The sequence below is a fragment of the Mesoplodon bidens genome (genome assembly GCF_964165515.1).
Source record: "Mesoplodon bidens genome assembly, chromosome: 2".
Lineage (NCBI taxonomy): Eukaryota > Metazoa > Chordata > Mammalia > Artiodactyla > Ziphiidae > Mesoplodon > Mesoplodon bidens.
In genome coordinates this window covers 49,215,983-49,236,927 of record NC_138177.1, presented here as the reverse complement: position 1 = coordinate 49,236,927, position 20,945 = coordinate 49,215,983, and the positions used below count along the sequence as shown (strand labels likewise).

Genomic DNA, 20,945 nt, shown 5'->3' with positions numbered 1-20,945 from the left:
CTCTGCGCTTAGGCATGGCAGGCCTGCTGGAGAAGGCCCCAGAGACCCGCTGGGTTGCTCCTGAGTGAGGGTCAGTCCTTCCTATGGTCTCCTGTTCTCCCCAGGCGCTGCAGCCCTGTCAGTTGATCTTGCCCTTGACTTCTGAATCAGTTTCCTCTTCCTGACAGACACTCTTGACCTGCTCAGCTTTCCCCCCCTCCCCAGGGCCACACCTTCCCCTTTCTTTTTTCCCAAAGGGCCAGAGTTGAGGGTAGGGCGGGGTTTGGCATGGTGGGTACCTGCCGAGGACTTGCCCTTCAGCTGTTACACGGACCTGATCCCAGTGGAGCAGGGACTAAGAATAGCCCAGCTGCTGTCTTGCTGCCCTGGAGTCTGCAGCCGGGCACAGCCAGTGGACCGGGGCCTAGAGTGACCCTTGCTGGGCTCCTGAAAGCATTGCTCAGGGTTTGGGGTGAGGCCCTGGGGGCTTCTGGCTGCCTTTCATGACGCACTTAGCACTTCAGAGCGGGACAGCCTTGGTGTTGGACTCACCTGCCCAAGGCCTGGGGAACAGGCTGGCATATGGGGGTGGGGAGGGCAGGGCCAGGAAGTGTAGGCTGATGATTTTCTCAGGCTTCCCTATAGAGCAACCTCTAGGGTGTGAATGCAGTTATTTGAGGTCATAGTCCTTTTTGTTGGATGGGTCTCATCCTCTCATTCCTCCCTTATCTCTTCCCCACAAGCTTGTCTGGAGCCAGGACTCTGTTGTTCTAAAAGTGCTCAGAAAAATGGAGCTCCAGTCAGCAGCCTGACTCTGAAGGTACAGATACAGTTGTGGGTGAATGTACAGCTGTGGACATTCAGGCCCCACCTTAGTGGAGATGTGATTGGGGCCGGGTGGGGTGAGTTTTCCTTTGTACTCACGGGGTGTATAGTGAACTCACCTGTTCCTCCTGGCTCTGAGGTGTCCCGAAGGAGGAGCTGGACAGTGATCCTTGGTGGCCCAGTGAGGTACCTCCAGGCCACTGGGTGGTGGGAGGATGGCATGGATTCCCCTCTCTCAGCCTGGGTAGGGCTCTGGAGGCAGAGAGGCAGGGATCGTCTCAGGACTCCAAAAGTGAAATTAAGCTCTATCATTTGGACCACTGGAGCCTGATAACACAGCATTATAGATAACAACCCAGACTGTCAGGTGTTTATATCCTGGCTGCTCCAAACTGGCTGTGGGACGAAGGGCAAGGTACTTAACCTCTCTTAAGGCTCAGTATCCCTGGCTGCAAAATGGGGATGAGAGTAATAATGATAATATCTACTCTGTAGCTTTGTTATTTATTAAATAATAAATTGAACAAATATATATGTAAATATATAATTATATATATCTAAAATGTAAAAAAAACACTATAGCTTTATTAAACCGTACATATAGAACACTGGACTGTGTGCCTGATAGGTAACAAGTGCTCAGTAAATGTTAGCTGGTATTAACTATCTACTATATCTGCACCTGTGACCCAGTGGACAGCAGCACCCAGCCTGGGCATCTGTTCTTGGGTTCTTCTGTAGACCTTTGTTTCTTTGGGACCAAGGCCTCCTGGACTTCGGGGAGTAGGTATGACTAATTGAGACTGGCCTCTAGCCCTCAGATCGCTGGGTTTGAATCCCATTTCCTCTTGCACAAGTTACTTCACCTCTCTGTGCTTCAACTTCCTCCTCTGTAAAATGAGGATAACAGTACCTACCTCACGGTATTGTGGGGATTAAACGAGCTGATAAAAGCTCTGAGCCCAGCAGCTGCAAGTAAAAAGAGCTTGATAAATGTCAGCTGCTGTTATTTGGTAACAATGGAGGCAATCATTGTGGTTTACACTCAGGAACCAAAGTTTCTTAGCAAGGGAATTATACCATATACAACTATACGTAAACTGTGAATGACACATTTGCAGTTGAACTTGTGGTCTGGTGCAAAGAACACACCAGGACTTGATGTCCTGGTCTCTCCCCTGTCAATACTGTGTGTGGTTTGTTTTTTAATCAGTCCAGAAACCCCTGCCCTGCCTGTTCCCTCAAGATGGAAGAAAGTGCCATGAAGTGATTGGGGGTGAATATATATCCTGAAAGGTTAAGTGCCTTCTCTGCAGAAAAGGTTATTTGTTCTGATTTTTGAAGAAATTGTGTGAGAGGGAGGGAGTGTTCTGCTCTGTCCACCCCACCCCACCCCTCCCAGCCCTTGGGATACTTTGCACTGCTTTCTGGTGTCAAGAAGAAAAACCCAGCCTGGCTTTCTGTAAACAGTCAGTGGCCCTGTTTGTTGGATAGCAAGGGTGGAGGCTGGACCAGTTGGTACCAGGCCCAGCGTCTTGAACGCTGATGCCACTTGACTCCCAGCAAATAGAGCTGGAGTGTGGAGCTTTGTCCAGTGTATTAAGTGTCCCTGCTTGGGGGCAGGGGCTGGTGACAGAGCCATCACGGGATGGTCCTGATGTCTGGCCAGAACTTCCTGTTTAGTCCCTTTTTCTGCTACGTGGTCTGTGTTTCCTCCTCCATGGGAAGAAGTCCACAGTTTTGTCACTGACCCTGAACGACTTGTGGGGCTTCTTGCTTCCAATGTTGGAGGCAGGCCTACCTCACCTGTTGGCCTTGGTTTCTGTGTCTGTAAAATGTAGATGGTAACATTCACCTTGCAAAGTTATGGTGAGGATTAAATGAGATCGCCATATTTAGCAAGGAGCCTGCATAGACCAGGTGCTCAGTACATGTTTGTTCCTTTCCCCTTCTTTGTTCATTCTGGAGATCACTGTCTCTGGGAAGCTGGGATGAGCCAGCAAGGAGGTTGAAGACTAGTCAAGGTTTGGGAGAAAGGGGTCCTTGACAGCTCGAGGTCCAGGCAGCCCTGGAGGAGGTGGAGGACTTGAGCTGGACAGGGTTCAGGTGAAAGGGAGAGGAGGTCCAGGGGACGTCACCGGAACTGATGACTACTTTGAAAGCAAAAATAGGCCCAGTGCTGATGAATAGCCCCGTCTTGGGCCCATGTCTCATGATTTGGGGTCTGGTATTCTTTCCACCACCGCTGACTGGGGAGGGGCTAAAAGGAGAGGTGGGTGCATATAGAAATCCCAGGCTCCAGCAGCTGTGTTTTGCAGATATCTACCCTTTGCATAGTCCCTACCTACTGGTCTCTCATGGCTCAGCCTCCTCTAGGAAGCTCTGGAGGCACTGAATATGTCCCACTGTAAGGACTTGGGTCTCAACCCCTGCGCCACCTCACTGTGCTCTGGCTGCACCTTGGCGCTTCTTCTGAAGGGGCTGAAGTCAGTTGTTTCTGAATCCCCAGCCCCTTCACAGCGGGCTTGCACGCGCCCAGAGCTCAGCAGCGGTGGGTGGGTAGGCTTTAGTCTCTTTGACAGTTTCTCTGGGGAAGGTGAGGTTGTAATGCACTGAGGTACACTCTCTTCAAGGGTGGGCAAAGTAGGGCTCTTTAAAAACAACAAAAAACCACATCTTTTCTGGAGGCCCCTCACGCCCTGCTCACCACTGAGTGGACTGTTTTGGAGAACACATCCCTAGGACTGAGTCCGGCCCAGAGCCCTCTGATGATAAATGGGGCTGGTCACAGACCTTAGGATAGCAGCGCTGAGAGAGCCTGGCCTCCTTCCTGTATCCATCACCTTCTAAGGGAGGCCAGGCAGCAGGGAGGGGACAAGGATGTGCATGGCTGGGGAGAGCTGCCTGGTCTGGCTGACTGGCAAAGTTCAAGTTCACTAGGAGGGAGGCTGTTCAGGTTTCACCTTGCAGGGGCTGTAGGGAGCAAGGGGGAGGGAACTTCCCAGGGGCCTGAACGTGCCAAGCTCCCCATTCTCCTCCTGCGTTCCTCTGCCCCCACCCTGGGCCAAGGGATTTCTTGGCACTGCTACCCCCACCTTGTAGGAGAGTGTTTATTGTGGCCCAAGTAGAGAAAGAATTTAGTTACTGATTTCTGCCAGGAACAGAGTCCAGCTCTGGGAGGGAGTAGGGAAGAGGGCAATTCTGCCCCCAGATGTCTTGGTTACTCGGATCAGTTTCAGGTGACCGCTGACCCTTGGCACTCTGTTGTACGGGAGCAATGTGTAGGCAGGTAAAGGATGGGGTAAGCGCAGCTGGGGAGCCCTTCTCCACCTGGTTCTCCTTGGCTCTCATTGGTGGAAGGCTATAACCCCCACCTCCCCACCAGTGCCATGTGGCCTTGTCAGTGAGCACTTATTGGGCACCTGTCCCTGGTGAGCACCCTGCCTGGGGGCACGGGTGTGAGATCACAAAGCTGCACAGTTGTAAAGAACCTTAGACAGCATCTAGACTAGCTCTCATTTTACGGGTGCGGGAACTGAGTCCCAGAGAGGTAGAGTGGCTTATTCTAGGCTACACAGTTATAAGAGCTGCTGAAACTGGACTACACTGTCCAGGCTCCTCCTTCAGTGCACTTTCTAGATTTTCGAATGGTTTGAATTTTCCATTCAACCCTTTTTACCTGTGCAACTTTGGGTGTGTTAATGAATTTCGGAGACTCCATTTTCATCCTTGTGAAATAGGAATATTAAATAATTTGTAGGATTGTACAAATGGTATGAATTAGAGAAGGTTTGGCAGGTACATGCAGACACCTCCTGGACGGTTAGCAGGTGTCAGCCGCTGTGATTATTTTCCCTGTGGCTGGGAACCACCCTGTCTCCTAACTGGGGTTGTTTATCCCACCCTCCCTTTCCCTTTGCAGCCTCCAGCACCAGGCAGGTCTGCTGAGTGACCTCTGCTCACCTGCAGGGGCCAGCACCTGGGGAGGCATTTACATTCTTGGCATTCCTCTTGCCTTTGGGGGCTGAAAGAGGCGCTAGTGCCCGGGTGGGAGGCACGTGGGTGAGGGGGATGGAAGCTGAGAAGAGAAGCAGTGTTGGTCCCCCTCCGACCTCTGCTGCTCCTGTTGGGAATGAGAAACCCCCTCCCAAGTTTCTCGGCTGAGGAAGCCCAGACAACTGAGGAAGTGGCTGCCAGGAACTTCCACATACTTCCTCCAAACACACTACACGACTGTGAAGTTGCTGGTATTAATCTAAGTTTCCTCGCCTGTCAAATGGGCATACTCACTGTACCCGCTTCATCAGGCAGTTGGAAGATTAAAACGCTTGGAAGAGTGCCTAGCATGCAGTAAACCTCAGTGTTAGCTGCTGTTAGTAATTGCAGATGAGGAAACTGAGGCTTAGGGAGGTCAGTTAACAAGGTCACATAGTTACAGTGACGTGGAGATGGCATGCAAACCCATGCCAGACCTCGGTCACCCTATAGAATGCACTGGGTTCGGGGATGTCTGGGCTCAGAGGCCTGTGACACCTGGGGTGGAAGAGAGCTCCAGGTTGAAGAATACTGATTGTCTTGGTTTGGAGGGCACTTGGTCAAGGTGACCCCGAGTGACCTTGGGTCTTAGCTGTTTGCAGAAAGGAAGTCTGATTGGGAGGCACAGGTGCCTGGAGTCAGATGTGTGTCTGTTTTGACCATCCGCATGGGGTTGCCACGTGGTTCTGGGAGGGGTGCTTCGCCTAGACTAGCCAAGGTGAGGGTCAGGCCAGCCCCAGAATTCCTGTCGCTGGATTGGAGAGGGGAGGGGAGATCAGAGCAGGCTCCAGGGACTGCCCGCTGTCCTTTCCCCTCCCCTTCCCCCAACCTCCTCCGGCATTTGTTTCCTTTCAGAAGCTGGGCTAGGGCTCTCAGACAGGGCAACAAAAGCAACTTTCCTCCAAGGCACTGCCACCTGTTGGGTTTTCATACATTGAGGGTGAGCGGGGGGGAGGGAGCCGTTGCCCTTTTCCCAGTGTCTGCAGTGTGCCCCCTCTGCGCCCCCAGGGACTGGGATTCTCTTTGCTGCCCAGTGTGGCGGGGCTCAGGAGCTGGAGGGGGTGGGGGCCCCGCAGCAGCTGGAAGGGGAATTGAGCGGGAAGGGGCCGGTGCTGGCAGCCGGGAGGGAGTTTGATGGATTACTCTGCAGGCCGAGAGGTTTCTCCCTAATCCCCCTTTGTGTCCCGGCCTGCAGGCCCCTCACTCTCTCTGACAAGCTGCTAAGCAGAAGGCTTCCAGTCCGAGTGAAGAAAAGGCAGCACAGCAGGGCGGACTCTAAATCCCTGGCCTCTGGGCCCTGGGGAGGCAGGAGCTAGGGAGCAAGTCTGGATGGGGGTGGGGTCTTCTCTCTGCTGATGCTCCAGCCCCTGTTCTTCTGTCTTACAGTTCCCTCGAGGTGGAAAGGTTGCACTCTGAGTGGGGTTCTCAGGTGTCTGTGGGAGCACTGGGAGGCTGTGGATCTGGGCTTTTCGTGGAAATCACTGTTGCCTTTGGTAGGGTAGGGTTGTAGGGAGCAGACCCTTGCTTCTTTGGAAGTACGTGTTTGAGCTCAGAGAATCAAAGACTAAATATGTGTTGGAAGGCATGGAAGCCGTGCTTAGACTAGTCCTGTGTCCCCCTCTCCCTAGCTTCCCAGGCAGAAATTCCCACAGCGCAGCATCCCTGATGAGGGCGTCTGTCACGGTGGACAGCTCATTGCCTCACAAGGATGTTCATTTCCCGTCTGCTGTCTGGCCAGCGCAGGCTCTTTCTGGGCTGTCCCAAGACTCCTGTGGACCTGCCGTGAGGGCAGAGCTCATTTTGGGAGTGCAGTATGCTGGGTTTTAAGAGGTAAGGCCAAGGGCACTGGTCCTCTAGGACTTCTTCTGTGCCCCCGACCTAGAGGATCTTGGAGAGCACAACTTGCAATGAGATTCTGGGGTCCAGCCCGGTGTGGAGGAACAGGGGTCGCCCCTCCCGTGCAGTCTCACATCCTCTACCTGTGGGCTTCTCCCCACCTGCAGTCCTGGCCTGGGCCAGATGGCCTGGGCTGGGGTGTGCGTTAGGGAGATTGGCCTGGAGCGACCCCACCCCTTTCCCTTTCTGCAGCTGAGTCATTATTCCTCGTGGCTGGCCTACCCCATCCCCAGTTCCCTTCTCTGCAGGGAGGGGCTTCCCAGTGGCCGCGTGAGAAAGAGCACAGTCTTTGTGAGCGTGGAGGGAGGACGCAGGGTCCCCGGCTCGCGGGGTCAGGGTGCGGCCGTTTGATGTGCCTGGCCGGCTGTGGGGACACTGGCCCGCATAAAGAGGCCATAGAATTGCTGCCTGACACTGGCCCGCTGCGGGGCTGCCCCCAGCCCGGCTCCCTCTGACCTCTGTCCTTCAGCAGAGGGAATCTGCTCCCCCAGCTCCACCTCAGCCGCGAGGGGTGGCAGGAGCCCCTTTGAAAGCCCTCAAAGGCCTCTTTATATATCCCTCTGACACTCCCTTCCCAGAGGAGCTACCAGGAGGTGCCTTTCCTCCTGCCTCCTCCACTCTTGAATTTTGGAGAAAGTTCAGGCCAAGTTTGTTCCTGTTGCTCAGTTTCATTTCCCTGTGCTCCCTGCTGGGGTCTAACCTGAGGTGGGGGAGTGGGCAGGGGTGGGGCATTCCAGCCTGGGAGGCTCTGTCCCATCCACTCACCACCTTTGAACCCTTAGGAGAGCTGCCCCCTCTGGGGGTCGGGCTGGAATTTCCTTGGTGCGTGGGGGGATGGGGGTAGGCACTTAGGTCTTTCCTATCTCTTCCACCTCCCACTCCCAGGCTGCTTTCAGCCATTTATTCTGTAGGTAAGCATTTCCCAGGCCCCTTCTCATGCTAGGGTGGGTGCTGGAGAGTTGCCGTGGAGCCTACAGCCTGCTCTGGGGGTGCACTCGAAGTCTCCCGGTATCTGGAGCTGGGTAGGTAAAATGCAGTTTCCCTGAAAGTGCCCACGGCTCTCAGTCCCCCAGGGCTGGAGCTCTGCGCCCCCAAGGGTGAGGGAAGATGGCCTGGGGCAGAGCTCCCTAAAGGTTCCCAGAAGTCTCGGGTTTCCTCCAGCTTTCTTGCTGTCCCGTTATCAGGGGGCCCAGAAAAGGGGGGAGATATTTGGACCTTGAGAGGGACTTGTCCTCCTTAGAAGGCTGCTATTCACAAGGTTAGGCCAGACTCCCCCTTTCATGTACCTCCACTTCCCTCCTCTTCCCGCCCCCTCCCCACCAGGTGGGCCCTCAGGGGCTGGCTCCTCTGGTTGATCTTCTGTTTGCCGGACAGGGCACTCCAGGAGCAGTGGGGCAGGAGGATCTGAGTCAGAAGCATCTCTGAGGCTGGAGGGGAGGTTTGGATCCTGTTTCCCCACCTGTATTCCTGCGGAGGCAGGGGAGCTCCTGAAACAGCGGGACCCAACGGGGATCTGTCACTTTCAAGCTTTGGGAAGAAGTGTGCCCTGGGGCTGTGGATTGGAGTGGGTGTGACAAACTGCTTCCTGTTCCCCTCTGAACCTGGGACCCTGGGGCCTGGGCTTTTCTGTTTGGGTCCCTGGGAAGAAGGCTCTGGAGGGGCCGCTGGTGACTTGAGCTTGTGCTGTGGGAGTCCTCTGTAGTTTCTTCCATCTGAGGGCTGGGGTGGGGATGCAGTGGGGGAGGCTGGGGCACTGGGGAAGGTGTAAGGAGGAGAAAGGGGGCGCTTTGAAAGGGAGAGTATTCTTACAGGCTTGGACTTTTCTGGGGCACTTCTGGGCTGGGAAGAGTCAAGTCTGTGGTGGCGAGAGTGCCCAAAAGAGGGAGGACGGGCTCAGCAACCTAAGAGGAGAGGGGTGCGGAGCAGGGCTGGAGCCCGCCCACTTCCTACCCAACTCCTTTCAAGGAATTCCTTACCTGGCCCAGCCCCTGGTCACTGGGTAAAGCACCTCTGGGGGGTGGAGAGAGGTGCTGGGAGGGGGAAGCAGCTGGGCGGGCGGGGGGAGGCGCTGGGCTGTAGGAGGATTTTGCCTTTCTCCCTCGTGGGCTGTGGAGGTCCTGCTTGGTCCTGGGAGTGGGGAGCTGGATTCAGGGAGGGAGGAAGTCAGGTGGGGTGATTAATGGCTGCTGGAGAGCTGCGATTTATTTAAACCACAGGAAGCAACCAGGGCTTGGGTGCATGTTGTGGGAGAGGCCACGTCTGATAAAGTCTGTTTGTTCAGGGAGGACCTGGTCCCTTAAAAACCCAGGGCAGGTGAGTCTCCAGGGCCCTCCCAGACTGAGGGTGGGGAGTGGAATGGGCTGGAAGCCTTTTGACCCAGAACCCTTCCCTCCAGGTCGGATAGCGCCACCCGTTGTTCTCTGCAGCCCCCTGCTTTCCTTCTGGGGGTGCCATGGCAATACAGCAAGTGGGGAGAACTTGAGCTGAACACACAGCCACCCAGCTAAGGCTGTTGTCTGGCCCCCCCAACCCACTTTTGGGACCGTGTGGGTCAATGTTTTCTCCCCATGCCACCCCCATAGGAGTCTGTGCCTCTTCCCAAGTGGATGGTCTTGGTCTTAGTGGAACTTGGGGGAGGCGGCTGCCTAGCCTTGTCTGAAGTCCCTTCCTTGGTCTACAAGCTGCAAAGCCCTGGAAGGCAGTTACAGAACGGACACATTTTACCCAGGATTGATGGCCGTCTGTTTTCTTTGTGGCACTGCTCAGAGAGCACCTACAACATGCTTTGTAACACAGAAGTCCCTGCGGGGCTTAGTGATATTTGAAATGATAAAAGAAGTTGAAGCACCAAGTCATGAGATGCTGAGATTGGAAGAGGGCATGAATGAGGGCCGAGGGTGCTCCAGGAAGGCTCTCGGGTGGGCCCAGGCCCTTGGCAGTAAACCTTGCACGGGAGTAGTGCTCTTCAACAGCATCAATGGGGTTGAGTCGGTGAGGCTCGGGAAGGCACTCCAGACTCTAGCCACAGGTGGCGTGAAGCTCTGTCCACCCGTCTACGCCGCCATGGGATGGATGACAGGTTGGGGGACTAGGGCCCACCCTCGATACCTTCTCTGCATAGCTGACTTGATTTCCCCTCTTTTGTGGTCACGTGTAAACAGCAGACTGCAGTGGGTGCCACAGTCAGGAAGCAAGACCTGGAGGGCCACTGCCTGTGGGTGGAGGACCCAGGGTGGGTACTCCCCTGGTGGGATGTCTGTGCACAGGAGGCCTAGCAGGAAGGGCTGTGAGGACGTCTCTGCTGAGAGTGGAGCCAGGTGGGGAGAGAGGAAGTCTGCCCCGGGGGTCACTGGCAGCACCTCAGTGGCTGCCAGGTGGTGCGGTTTCATGCCCCTGTGAGGCTGGAACCTGGGACCGGCCCCACTGTCCCCTGACAGTTGAGCAGCGCTTGTGGAAATATGTCCTCCCCATAGACGTTGAGCATGGAGAGAAACTCAAGGTAGAGGTTTTCAGGCCTAGGTTCTTCCAGGGGAGCGCTTTTTAAATGGTTTCAGTGACAGGTTAAAACCCAACCCGACAAACCACAGCCTCTCTTGTCTTCCTTCTTGTCCTCGTCCTTGGGGTGGAGTTATGGTGCAGCATGGCTTGTGGCCAGGTAGTATGGGATAGGAAGTGTGACTTTTTTTTTTTTTTTTTTTTGGTGGTACGCGGGCCTCTCACTGTTGTGGCCTCTCCCGTTGCGGAGCACAGGCTCCGGACACGCAGGCTCAGCAGCCAAGGCTCACGGGCCCAGCCGCTCCGCAGCACGTGGGATCTTCCCGGACCGGGGCACGAACCCGCGTCCCCTGCATCAGCAGGCGGACTCTCAACCACTGCGCCACCAGGGAAGCTCAGGAAGTGTGACTCTTAATGAAGGGGAATTGAACAGCCCAGCTTTGGGAAGTAGAGAGAGAAAAGTGAACAAACCAGGCCTGGCAGAGGGTCTCCAGGGGGCACCCTAGTAACAGTGCCTCGGGAACTGGGAATTCAGCTGGTTTGATTTATTGATTTTTTTTCCTTCAATACTAGGAAACAAGGGCAATTGCAAAGATATTCCAAAACAGAGAGTTACTGACATCTAGTTGGCTCTGAGGTTTAAACATAATATTTACCTTATTAATATGTCAAGCTTAGGCTAGTATTAACATGCACTTCCTGATTGGCCAGTAGTGGGTGACACCTGGGTGGCAGGGCCACACCATCAGCCTGGGAGTGAACAAGATTCAGAATTCAGAGCAAATCCTGGAGGTCAGATTCCTGGGCATCTCTGTGTGTGTGATTGTCCCAGCTCTTTTAATACTCTGTGTGTGTGATTATCCCAGCTCTTTTAGGATCTGAGTGTTGAGATATGTCCCCACCGAGGCACCCCACGACGACAGACAGGCGGTTAGCATGGCTGAGAAACTAGACCTGCACGGAGGGCCCGCAGAAATGGGTTTCTGGCTGAGTCCTATGCGGTCGGTGGCAGCAAGGAGGAGAGGCCTAGGCGTCTGGAGCAAGGCTGAGACGGAGCAGTCCTGGAGTGTGTGAACAGGCCGGAGCCCTACCCGCCTGGCGCATCATGGTCCAGAGGCTGTGGGTGAGCCGCCTGCTGCGGCATCGGAAAGCCCAGCTCCTGCTGGTCAATCTGCTGACCTTCGGCCTGGAGGTGTGCCTGGCTGCAGGTATCACCTACGTGCCACCCCTGCTGTTGGAAGTGGGGGTAGAGGAGAAGTTCATGACCATGGTGCTGGGTGAGTCCCCACATCCTCCTTCCCTCCTGCTCCAGATATATGTCCCCTGGGGAAGTAGGGTGACAGGGCCTCTGCCCAAAGAGCTGCTTGGAGGCAGAGGTGGCTGCCTGCTGTCCCTGAGCCTGGTGGGTCAGCGTGGCTGGGGAGGGGGTGACCCTAGGCTGAGGGAGTCTGAGAGAAAGAAAAGGGTACAGGGACGTTCCCTGGTGACCTCTGTATCCCTGGTCCCTACGCCATGCATGGCCCACGGGAGACACTGGAGAAACTGCCCTTTGTAATTAATACCTGTGGTCTCATCTAATTCCTGCAGCAATGCTTTGAGGTTACCCATTTCACAGAGAAGACGATGGAAGCTAATAAGTGGTTAGGTGACTTAGGCCGCTGGACGGCTAGCTTAGCTGCTGATTAGTAGGGTCGGGACCACCCTCAGCCCCCACCGCCAGGCTCTTTCTTGCCGCTAGGGCAGGGGCTGGGCTCCTAACTGTGGACGAATTCTGTAAAAGCCACGGAGGGCAAATGTCATCATCATGTGACTCCCAGGAAGCCGGGGGCTCTGTCAGGATGACAGGCTCTGGGGTCAGGCTGCCTGTTGAAACCGTGCCTGTGCACGGCGATCACTGGTCAGTTGGGGCAGTAGTGATCCTAGTTGTGAGGAGTAAATTGGGGTCCTGTGAAGTACTCAGCACAGCCCCAGTACACAGTTGGCCCTCCATGTGATCTCATCATCATTTCCATCCTTCTCAAGGCAGTTGGTACCCTCCCCCCTGCCCCTTCTGGGCCCCAGCCTCCAGCTCATGCTACTTGCCCTTCTTGCAGGCATCGGTCCAGTGCTGGGTCTGGTCTCGGTCCCACTCCTAGGCTCAGCCAGCGACCACTGGCGTGGGCGCTATGGTCGCCGGAGGCCCTTCATCTGGGCGCTGTCCCTGGGTGTCCTGCTGAGCCTCTTCCTCATCCCGAGGGCCGGCCGGCTGGCGGGGCTGCTGTGCCCGGACACCAGGCCCCTGGAGCTGGCACTGCTGATCCTGGGCGTGGGGCTGCTGGACTTCTGCGGCCAGGTGTGCTTCACTCCGCTGGAGGCCCTCCTCTCTGACCTCTTCCGGGACCCAGACCACTGTCGCCAGGCGTTCTCCGTCTACGCCTTCATGATCAGCCTTGGGGGCTGCCTGGGCTACCTTCTGCCTGCCATCGACTGGGATGCCAGTGCCCTGGCCCCCTACCTGGGCACCCAGGAAGAGTGCCTCTTTGGCCTGCTCACTCTCATCTTCCTCACTTGCGTGGCAGCCACACTGTTTGTGGCTGAGGAGGCAGCGCTGGGCCCAGCCGAGCCAGTGGAGGGGCTGTCGGTCCCCTCTGTACCACCCCACTGCTGCCCGTGCCACGCCCGCCTGGCTTTCTGGAACCTGCGCACCCTCTTTCCCCGGCTGCACCAGCTCTGTTGTCGCATGCCTCGCACCCTACGCCGACTCTTCGTGGCCGAGCTGTGCAGTTGGATGGCATTCATGACCTTCACACTGTTTTACACAGACTTTGTGGGCGAGGGGCTGTACCAGGGTGTTCCCAGGGCTGAGCCAGGCACCGAGGCCCGGAGACACTATGATGAAGGTAAGGCCTTGACAGCCCGGGGCCCTGTTGTGGGAGCTGCCCTCCTGTGGATGTTCGGGTGCAGGGAGATGCCCACAGCCTGTGCCTGGGCTGGAGGCTGCGCATCTGGGCCCCGATTTCCCCATCAGGAAAATGGGCCAGTGTGCAGGCTGCGTGTGCAGCTGCTCAAGGAGCACAGTGGCTTTGCTGCAGTCTCAGCAGAGCCTTGGGCTGATCGGAGAGTTTGATCAGTCATTGCCCCAACTTGATGGAGGAAGAGGCTGAGCTTATCTAAGGTCCAGAAGCTGGGCCTTGGGTTCGCCTGGCCTGAACTTCAGTGTGCCCTCTGCTCCCCTACTGACTTTCCAAATCGCCTTGCCAGCCCCTTCCAGCTCAGGCGTCTGGAATTCTGTCTTGGAGCCCACAGCAGAAATGTCTTTGTGTTCCCTCTACCCCTCCTGGCAAGCTGCGCACAGCCAACCCTTAGAACATCTTCCTTTGCCCTTAGCCAGTGGCTTTGGCCACATGCCCTGAGGTCAGTGGAAGAACCTACACTCCCGTTGCTATGGGTAGGGCAGGGGATGCTGGGGAGCACGTCTGGAAAATAGCAGGTCTTGGGCAGCAGGTGCCTGTGGCTCCTAATTCTGAGCACCTCTCCCCCCTCCCATGGTATTGGGTCCTTTTTCCCCCACCCCCTGTCTGATGGCCTCTTCCCCCTCCCCACTCCAGGGGTCCGGATGGGCAGCCTGGGGCTGTTCCTGCAGTGTGCCATCTCCCTGCTCTTCTCTCTGGTCATGGACCGGCTGGTGCAGCGATTCGGCACCCGGGCAGTCTATCTGGCCAGCGTGGTGGCTTTCCCTGTGGCTGCCGGTGCCACGTGCCTGTCCCGCAGCGTGGTGGTGGTGACCGCTTCAGCTGCCCTCACTGGGTTCACCTTCTCTGCCCTGCAGATCCTGCCGTACACGCTAGCATCCCTCTACCACCGGGAGAAGCAGGTACTCGCCCTGGCCGCTGAGTGGAGTGGGGTGGACGGGCAGCTGACTAGCCCAGGACCGGTGTCTGGCAAGAGAAGCTGGAGAAGGAATTCTTTGATGGGAGAGGAAGCCTGTTGTAGCCCCAGGGCCAGAGACTTGGGCTGCGGAAGGAGGGTGTATATTAGATTCTGGGAATGACTTCCTGGTGTCAGGACTATAGAGCACTTAAAGTGGATGATTGCAGGAAATGTGAAATCCTTCTCTGGAAATCCTGAAGAGTCAGGCTAGCAGAAGCCCTCAGTCAGGGCTGTGTTGTTCTGTGCAGAGGCAGGGGGCTGGATCAGATGACCTCTGGGGCACCCGGCTTCAGCAGCCAGTGAGGGAAAGGTCTGGTGTGGGCCACGCCTCTCCTTATTCAGTGGAGGACCTTGTGAGTGACCCAAACCTTGCTTTGGTGTCGGAGGTGGGGAAAGCTCCTTACCGCCCCTTTCCTTCTTTCGGTTTGTCTTCCTTTTCTGTTTAATTCTCTCTTATCTTTCCTGCCTCACTCCTTTGCCTCGTCCCCTCCCCCCGCCCCCATGGCGGATCTCTGAGCCCGATGCGCCTGACACTGCTCGCCTGGGCACTGTGTAAGTTGGGGGGCCTCCTTCCTGCTCAGCCCCACACTAACCAGCCCCTCCAGGGGCCCCCTTCTCTGGGAAGCCTCCTGACCAGGCTGTGTGGTCACGTTTGTTGTCTCCGCTGGCCTCACTGAGCTACAGCCCTGGGTGCAGAGCTCTGCCCAGAGGGCAAGAAGTTGGGGCGTCCCAAGGAAAAAGAGATGCAGCCTGGCTTCATAGGGCTTCTAGACTGTAGGAAAGACATCGTCTTCCCCTTGTAGGCCATGGGTGGGGTAGCTGGGAGGCTGATGAAGTGAATAGGTAGCTGCAGGGGTGGGGGTGGAGGTGGGGCTTTGGGTTGGGGGAAGCTGGTCCCCGAGGCCCCTGTCAGCGCATTGATAACCTTCATTATCCTCCACGCTTTCCCGCCCTGGTTGGGGGCTTGGGCTGGTGTCCAGAAGCCAGGCTTGGGCATGTGCCAGGGAATGTGCTGAGCTGGTCTTCCCTTCAGGCTGAGAACACGTCTGTCCCCAGGGGCCTCTCCACGCTCCAGCCGCACTGATCTTTTGTGGGGTGGCAGGCAGGAGGTGAGGTCCCAGGCATGGTTGGCCCCGCACCCCATCTATGTCTGCTTTGTCCACTTCTGGCTGCACCATAAGCCTTGGGATTCCCTGGTGTCAGGCTTGAGCTCTGCCGTGGCTCCCAGTGCTAATGCAGCTGACCCTGAGAGCTCTGTGTTAGGCGCTAGTGGGCCTGGGGAAAGTGGTCAGGTGAGTTCTGGCCTCGTCCTTAGATAGGAGGGAGGCTCTGGGACATTGCGGGCAGGGCAGGGACAGGTCACACTGATCCAAGGCAGACAGTGAGAAGGAACGAGAAGGCTTCGGCCTCAGCACAGCTGGACCATGGGAGTCGGGAAGGGGGCGATTCTTTCTGTTCCTTGCTTCTTCCAGGCTGAGTCTGAGGACCCTCCCTGCCCCAGGCTGGGGCCGCAGACGTCACAGTAGGGCAGCAACTCTAGTCTGGGCCTGGGATCCACAGTGGGAAGGGAGCGTCTCTCTGTGGAGGTTGACAAGGCTGTCCCAGTGGTGAGGTGGTAGGGGCAGAAGGAGGAGGGTTAGGAGCGTCTGTGTGGGGCTTTGGGGCCTGGGGGCCCCACCTTTGGACTTTGTTCCTCTGCTCTGACATGTCTCTCTGCCCACCTGTCTTCATTCTTCTGTGTCTTTCCTTTACCTTGGGGTTCTGTTCTCTTCCTAACCTGCAGTACTGAGTTTGTGTGTCACTTACTGATTCTAGGAGGGGCTAGAGGAGACCTAGACTTCTGGTTTCAGATGTCCCCTCCTGCCCCCCTGCCCCCCTTCTGAGGAGAATCCTCACTAGACCCAGACCAAGCAGGGTCTGCTCAGTTTTCTGACCTGCTGCCCGATTTTCATTAAGGCCTAGTGCCTGGTTTCTTCTAGCCCCTGGGATAAAGGCCAGGGCCTGTTCTCCTAGTTGGGGGATCCCATGCTTGGGTACATACCTGTCCTTGTGTGTTCCCCTCCCCCCAGGTTTTCCTGCCCAAATACCGCGGAGATGATGGAGGTGGTGCCAGTGAGGACAGCCTGATGACCAGCTTCTCGCCGGGCCCTAAGGCCGGATCTCCCTTCCCCAATGGACACGCGGGTGCTGGAGGCAGCGGCCTGCTCCCTCCTCCACCTGCACTCTGTGGGGCCTCTGCCTGCGATGTCTCCATGCGTGCAGTGGTGGGCGAGCCACCGGAGGCCAGGGTTGTTCCGGGCCGGGGCATCTGCCTGGACCTTGCCGTCCTGGACAGTGCCTTCCTGCTGTCCCAGGTGGCCCCGTCTCTGTTTATGGGCTCCATTGTTCAGCTCAGCCAGTCTGTCACTGCCTATATGGTGTCGGCTGCAGGTCTGGGTCTGGTTGCCATTTACTTTGTCACACAGGTGGTATTTGACAAGAGCGACTTGGCCAAATACTCTGTGTAGAGTACCTCCAACCCACTGAGGGAGGACCTGCCTCACTGGGTCCCAGCTCTCCCTATTCCAGTCTCCCGTTGGCCCGGTAGGGCTGGGGGCTGGCCTTCCAGTTTCTATTGCTGCCAAAGTGGTGTGGCTCTCTGCTGCCTCCCTGTGGCAGTGAGGTGCATAGCTGCACAAGTAGGGGACTGGGGCTTCTTCCCTCCCACCTCTCCTCAGTCTTTGGGGCTGGCTGACTGGAAGCTCTCCAGAAGGCTTCAGTCTGGACTTCCACAAGGAAAGAAGGGCAGGGCATTTAATTAACTCTGTGCACTGGAATGCAGGCCTCTGCCGGGGGATCACCCAGGCTCAGGGTTAACAGCTAGTGTCCTGGTTGAGAAATACCCAGAGAAGGGATTTGGGGAGCTGAGTAAACTCAGCCACCTGGTCTCCTACAACCAAGGCCTCTTATCCCATAGGTTCTCCCAGTGTCGCTCTTGCATGGGAGTTTGTAATGTGAAACGCTCCTCTACCGGATTTGAAAGTATGAAAGTTATTGGGGGTCGCGGTCCCGAGGGGAGAAGGGAAGCTGCCTAGCCCCACAGCGCCACCTCTCTCCTGTTCCCCCTCCCCTGCATTTTATTAGGACTTGGCTTGTTGGCCCCTGTGTTGCCATCACAGGGACACGGGTTTTTAAATAATTAACTTATTTATTTAAGTAGAAGGGGAATCAAGGTGTTTAGGGGTTGGGTAGGATGAGGTCCCTAATGACTAGGTCCCCTGAGACGATTGGTTATTGGGCTGAGAACTGTCAGAATCTCCTTCTCCTGGAGTGATTGGTCTGGCCCCAGAACTGCCTAACCCTGAGCCTGGAAGCTCTGCTTACCCCAACTGATATCCCAAATCCTGTTACCCAAGGCGGGGAGGGCTGGGGAAAGGTGAAGGGTGGGGCTTCAGGTCTCAGCAGCCTCCGTAGCCTCCCCCCGCCTCTTGGCCCTGCCGTCCCCCCCAGCTCCCCTCTGCTCCCTCTAGGACTGGGCTGATGAAGGAGCTGCCCAACCCCACCTTTCCCCACTGGCTCCATAGCCCTCTCCTTGGGGCTGTTTTGGGACCAGAAGCACAGAGTGTGGCTCCTTGAGCCTTTATCCGTCTCAGCCCCCAGGGCATATCTGTGCTTGGGGAATCAAGCACAGAAACTCAGGAGCACCCCCTGCCTGGGCTAAGGAGGTCTTATCTCCAGCGGCTTTAAGTGCCGTTTGCAATAATGTTATGTCTTATTTATTTAGTGGAGTAAATATTTTATACTGTATGTGAGCAATCAGAGTATAATGTTTATGGTGATGAAATTAAAGCCTTCTTATATGTTTAATTGGTCTTTGTGTCTTTTCTGAGCGGAAAAGACCAAATCTCTCTCAAATTACCCGCAGCTTCCTTCTCATCAGGACCGTTTTGGCAGCTTCAGTTCCCAGCACCACCAGCAGGTGGAGCCATAGACCAACACTTTTTTGTCCTTTGGCGATTGGGTGTGGCTGTGCTTCCCCAGAATTGGGGAGTCCCTTTGAGGGTGAGGGAGAGGGCGGGAGAGTAAGAAGTATAGAGAGTGGGGGCATTTTCCTTCTCAAATGGCTCGCGGTGTGGCCAAGGAGATGGAACAAGCACGCATTATCAACCACAGCAATAGGAAGCCCCTGGCATGTATGGGTGAGGATTCGACACCACTGTGCCTGGGTTCCCACCCTTTCCCACCTCCTTCACCCTTCCTGCCAGGCTCAGGTCAAGTTCAGTCTTCTCAGCCTTGCCACTTCCTCACCCCTCCAAACTTAACCGGCCTTCCTGTCCCTTAAATTCAAGTGGTCAGTATAGTTAACACCCTAGCTTTATTTTTTAAATGTTCTATGTTTTATTTAACTTTCTATTAGTTTTCAAACATACACAGGAAATGAGCCTGGTGATAATGAACCCAACATCAACATTTATTAACATTCTGCCATTTTTATTTCATCTATTTTCCCTCCCCCCTCCCCCCACCAGGGTATTTTTAAAGCATATAGCAGATACAATTTTACTTCACCTGAAAATACTTCAGAATGTATCTTTAAGAAATAGGACTTTTAAACAACTTGATCACAATACCATGAATATATTCAACAAACAGTAATTCCTTATCATCAATTACCCAGCCCATGTACATTTTTCCCCAACTGCCTTGAAAATGTCTTTTTACAGCTGGTTTGTTCAAATCAAGATCGAAGAAAAACAACTATTAATTTGCATTTAGTGGTTATGCCTCTTAGGTTTCTCTTAATCTCTAACAGTTTCCCTCTTTTTTTTTTTTAAATGCCATTCATTGGTGAAGAAACAGCCATTTTTCCTACAAAATTGTCTACATTCTATGTTTGGCTGACTGTATCCTCAGTGTTATTTAAATTGTTCCTTCTTCCCCCCTTTCCCCCCATAATCTGGTAATAAGATCTAGAGGCTTGGTTAGATTCAGATTTGATTGTCCCATCAGAGGGACACAGGCCTTTAAATGTTTAACTTAATACCTCTGTACACTCCTACATAATTTTGAAGAAATTTCAGGTATCATATTCCATTCCTAAATATTTCAGGATGTATTTCAAAAAGATAAGCACTTATTTAAAAAAAAAACAGTCCCTTTGCTATTATCAGACCAAAAAAAAATTCCTTAGTATAATCAAATATCCAGTCAGTGTTCACATTTCCCTGTCTCATAAATTTTTTTGTATAATTTTTGTTCAAACTGAAACCTAAATAAGTTCCTTATGTTGCAGTTGGTTGACGTGTCTCTTAAATCTCTTGTAATTCACAGGTACCTCCTCAATTTTAATTTTTTTCCTTGCAATTCATTTGTTAAGGGAACTAGATTGTTTGTCCTATAGATCATCTGGATTTTGCTGATTGCATCCCTGTGGTGATATTTCACATGCTTTTATTGCCCTTCTATTTTCTGTAATTGCTCTTCTATTTTGGTAATTATAGTCAGAGACCAGATCAGATTTGGTTTTTTTGTTTTTGCAAGAATACTTAATAGGTTTGTGTACCTCCATAGAAGGGAATATGTATTGTCTGCTTGTCTTCCTTTTTTGATGTTAGTAACATTGATATCTTAGATCCATTTTTTCATAGGCATTGGAAAATTATGATATTCTTTTATTTCCTAAAGAAATGCTGGACTCCTTCCTTATATTTACCAGTTTTCAAAATTATGAATTGGTTAACTCCTAGTGATGACAGAGGTTTTTCCCTTTAATGTCATTATATATTCATGTGTTTAAACATATGTGATATGTTTCAATCCTTTGCATTTGCTATTCATGTTCAAATTGTTCCCATCTTTGGCCAGTGGGAGCCTCTTCAAGTTGATTTCTTTGAGTCCTTTTGACAAACTTCTAAATGGTCTTTGAACGCTGCTTTGCTTTCTGGCATGACTAGATGCCCTGGCTCATCTTGTATATTTCTTGCCATAGACCTGGAATGAGCTATTTTCTCTAAGGGTCTCTGATTGCTTTTTATGGAAAAAGGTTTTTTCCCATGGAGACCATAATATCGGCATTGGGAGTACTTGTTACTAGGTTGATCATTGGTTTTAGGTCTTTTCAGTGGACAAAGCTAGGAAAAACATTTTTTAATGTAAATACGTGGTGAGTTTCTGCTGATATTTCCAATTCAAATTCAGGATTATAGATTATATATGTTTATATATCTACATACATATGTATTTTACTTCTCTATCTAATTTCTACCACACTGAAACAGAGCTGAAGGCCTGGCCCAAGGCTTTCAGCATGTATGTGTGTATGTGTGAGAAGAAGCAAAAAGAACCACCAGTCAGGCATTAATGTCAGCCTGTCTGTGCCACCAGAACGTAGAACCTGGCCCAGAAGGCATGTTCATTCTTTCTCCTGACCCAAGGGAGAAAGAATGAACACTTGGGCAAACTGTTTCAGAATACACAAAAGGAGACTGGGAATCATTAGGGAACAGGAAACTTGGGCTCAGAGAGGTTTTTCTTTTCTTTCTTTTTTTTAAAATTGAAACATAGTTGACATACAATATTATGTTAGTTTCAATGTACTACATAATGCTTTGATACTTGCATAATTATGCAGTGATCACCACAATAAGTCTAGTGACCATCTGTCCCCATACAAAGCTATTACAATATTATTGACCATATTCCTTATGCTGTATATTACATACTCATGACTCATTTATTATATAACTGGAGCATTGTACCTCATAATCCCCTTCATCTATTTCGCTGCCCCCTGGCCCCCTTTCCCTTCTTGGAACCATCCATCATTC

General features: G+C 53.6%; 1 protein-coding gene across 1 annotated transcript; it reads left to right on the top strand.

Annotated features, from left to right (window-relative positions):
• Nucleotides 1–11,313: 11,313 nt before the first annotated feature.
• SLC45A3 (solute carrier family 45 member 3) lies at nt 11,314–17,925 on the top strand. Its single transcript, XM_081223984.1, has 4 exons — nt 11,314–11,507; nt 12,324–13,109; nt 13,818–14,083; nt 16,209–17,925. The coding sequence occupies exons 1-4, from the start codon at nt 11,336–11,338 to the stop codon at nt 16,644–16,646; spliced, it is 1,662 nt and encodes a 553-aa protein (XP_081080110.1). The 5' UTR covers nt 11,314–11,335; the 3' UTR covers nt 16,647–17,925.
• Nucleotides 17,926–20,945: the final 3,020 nt, after the last annotated feature.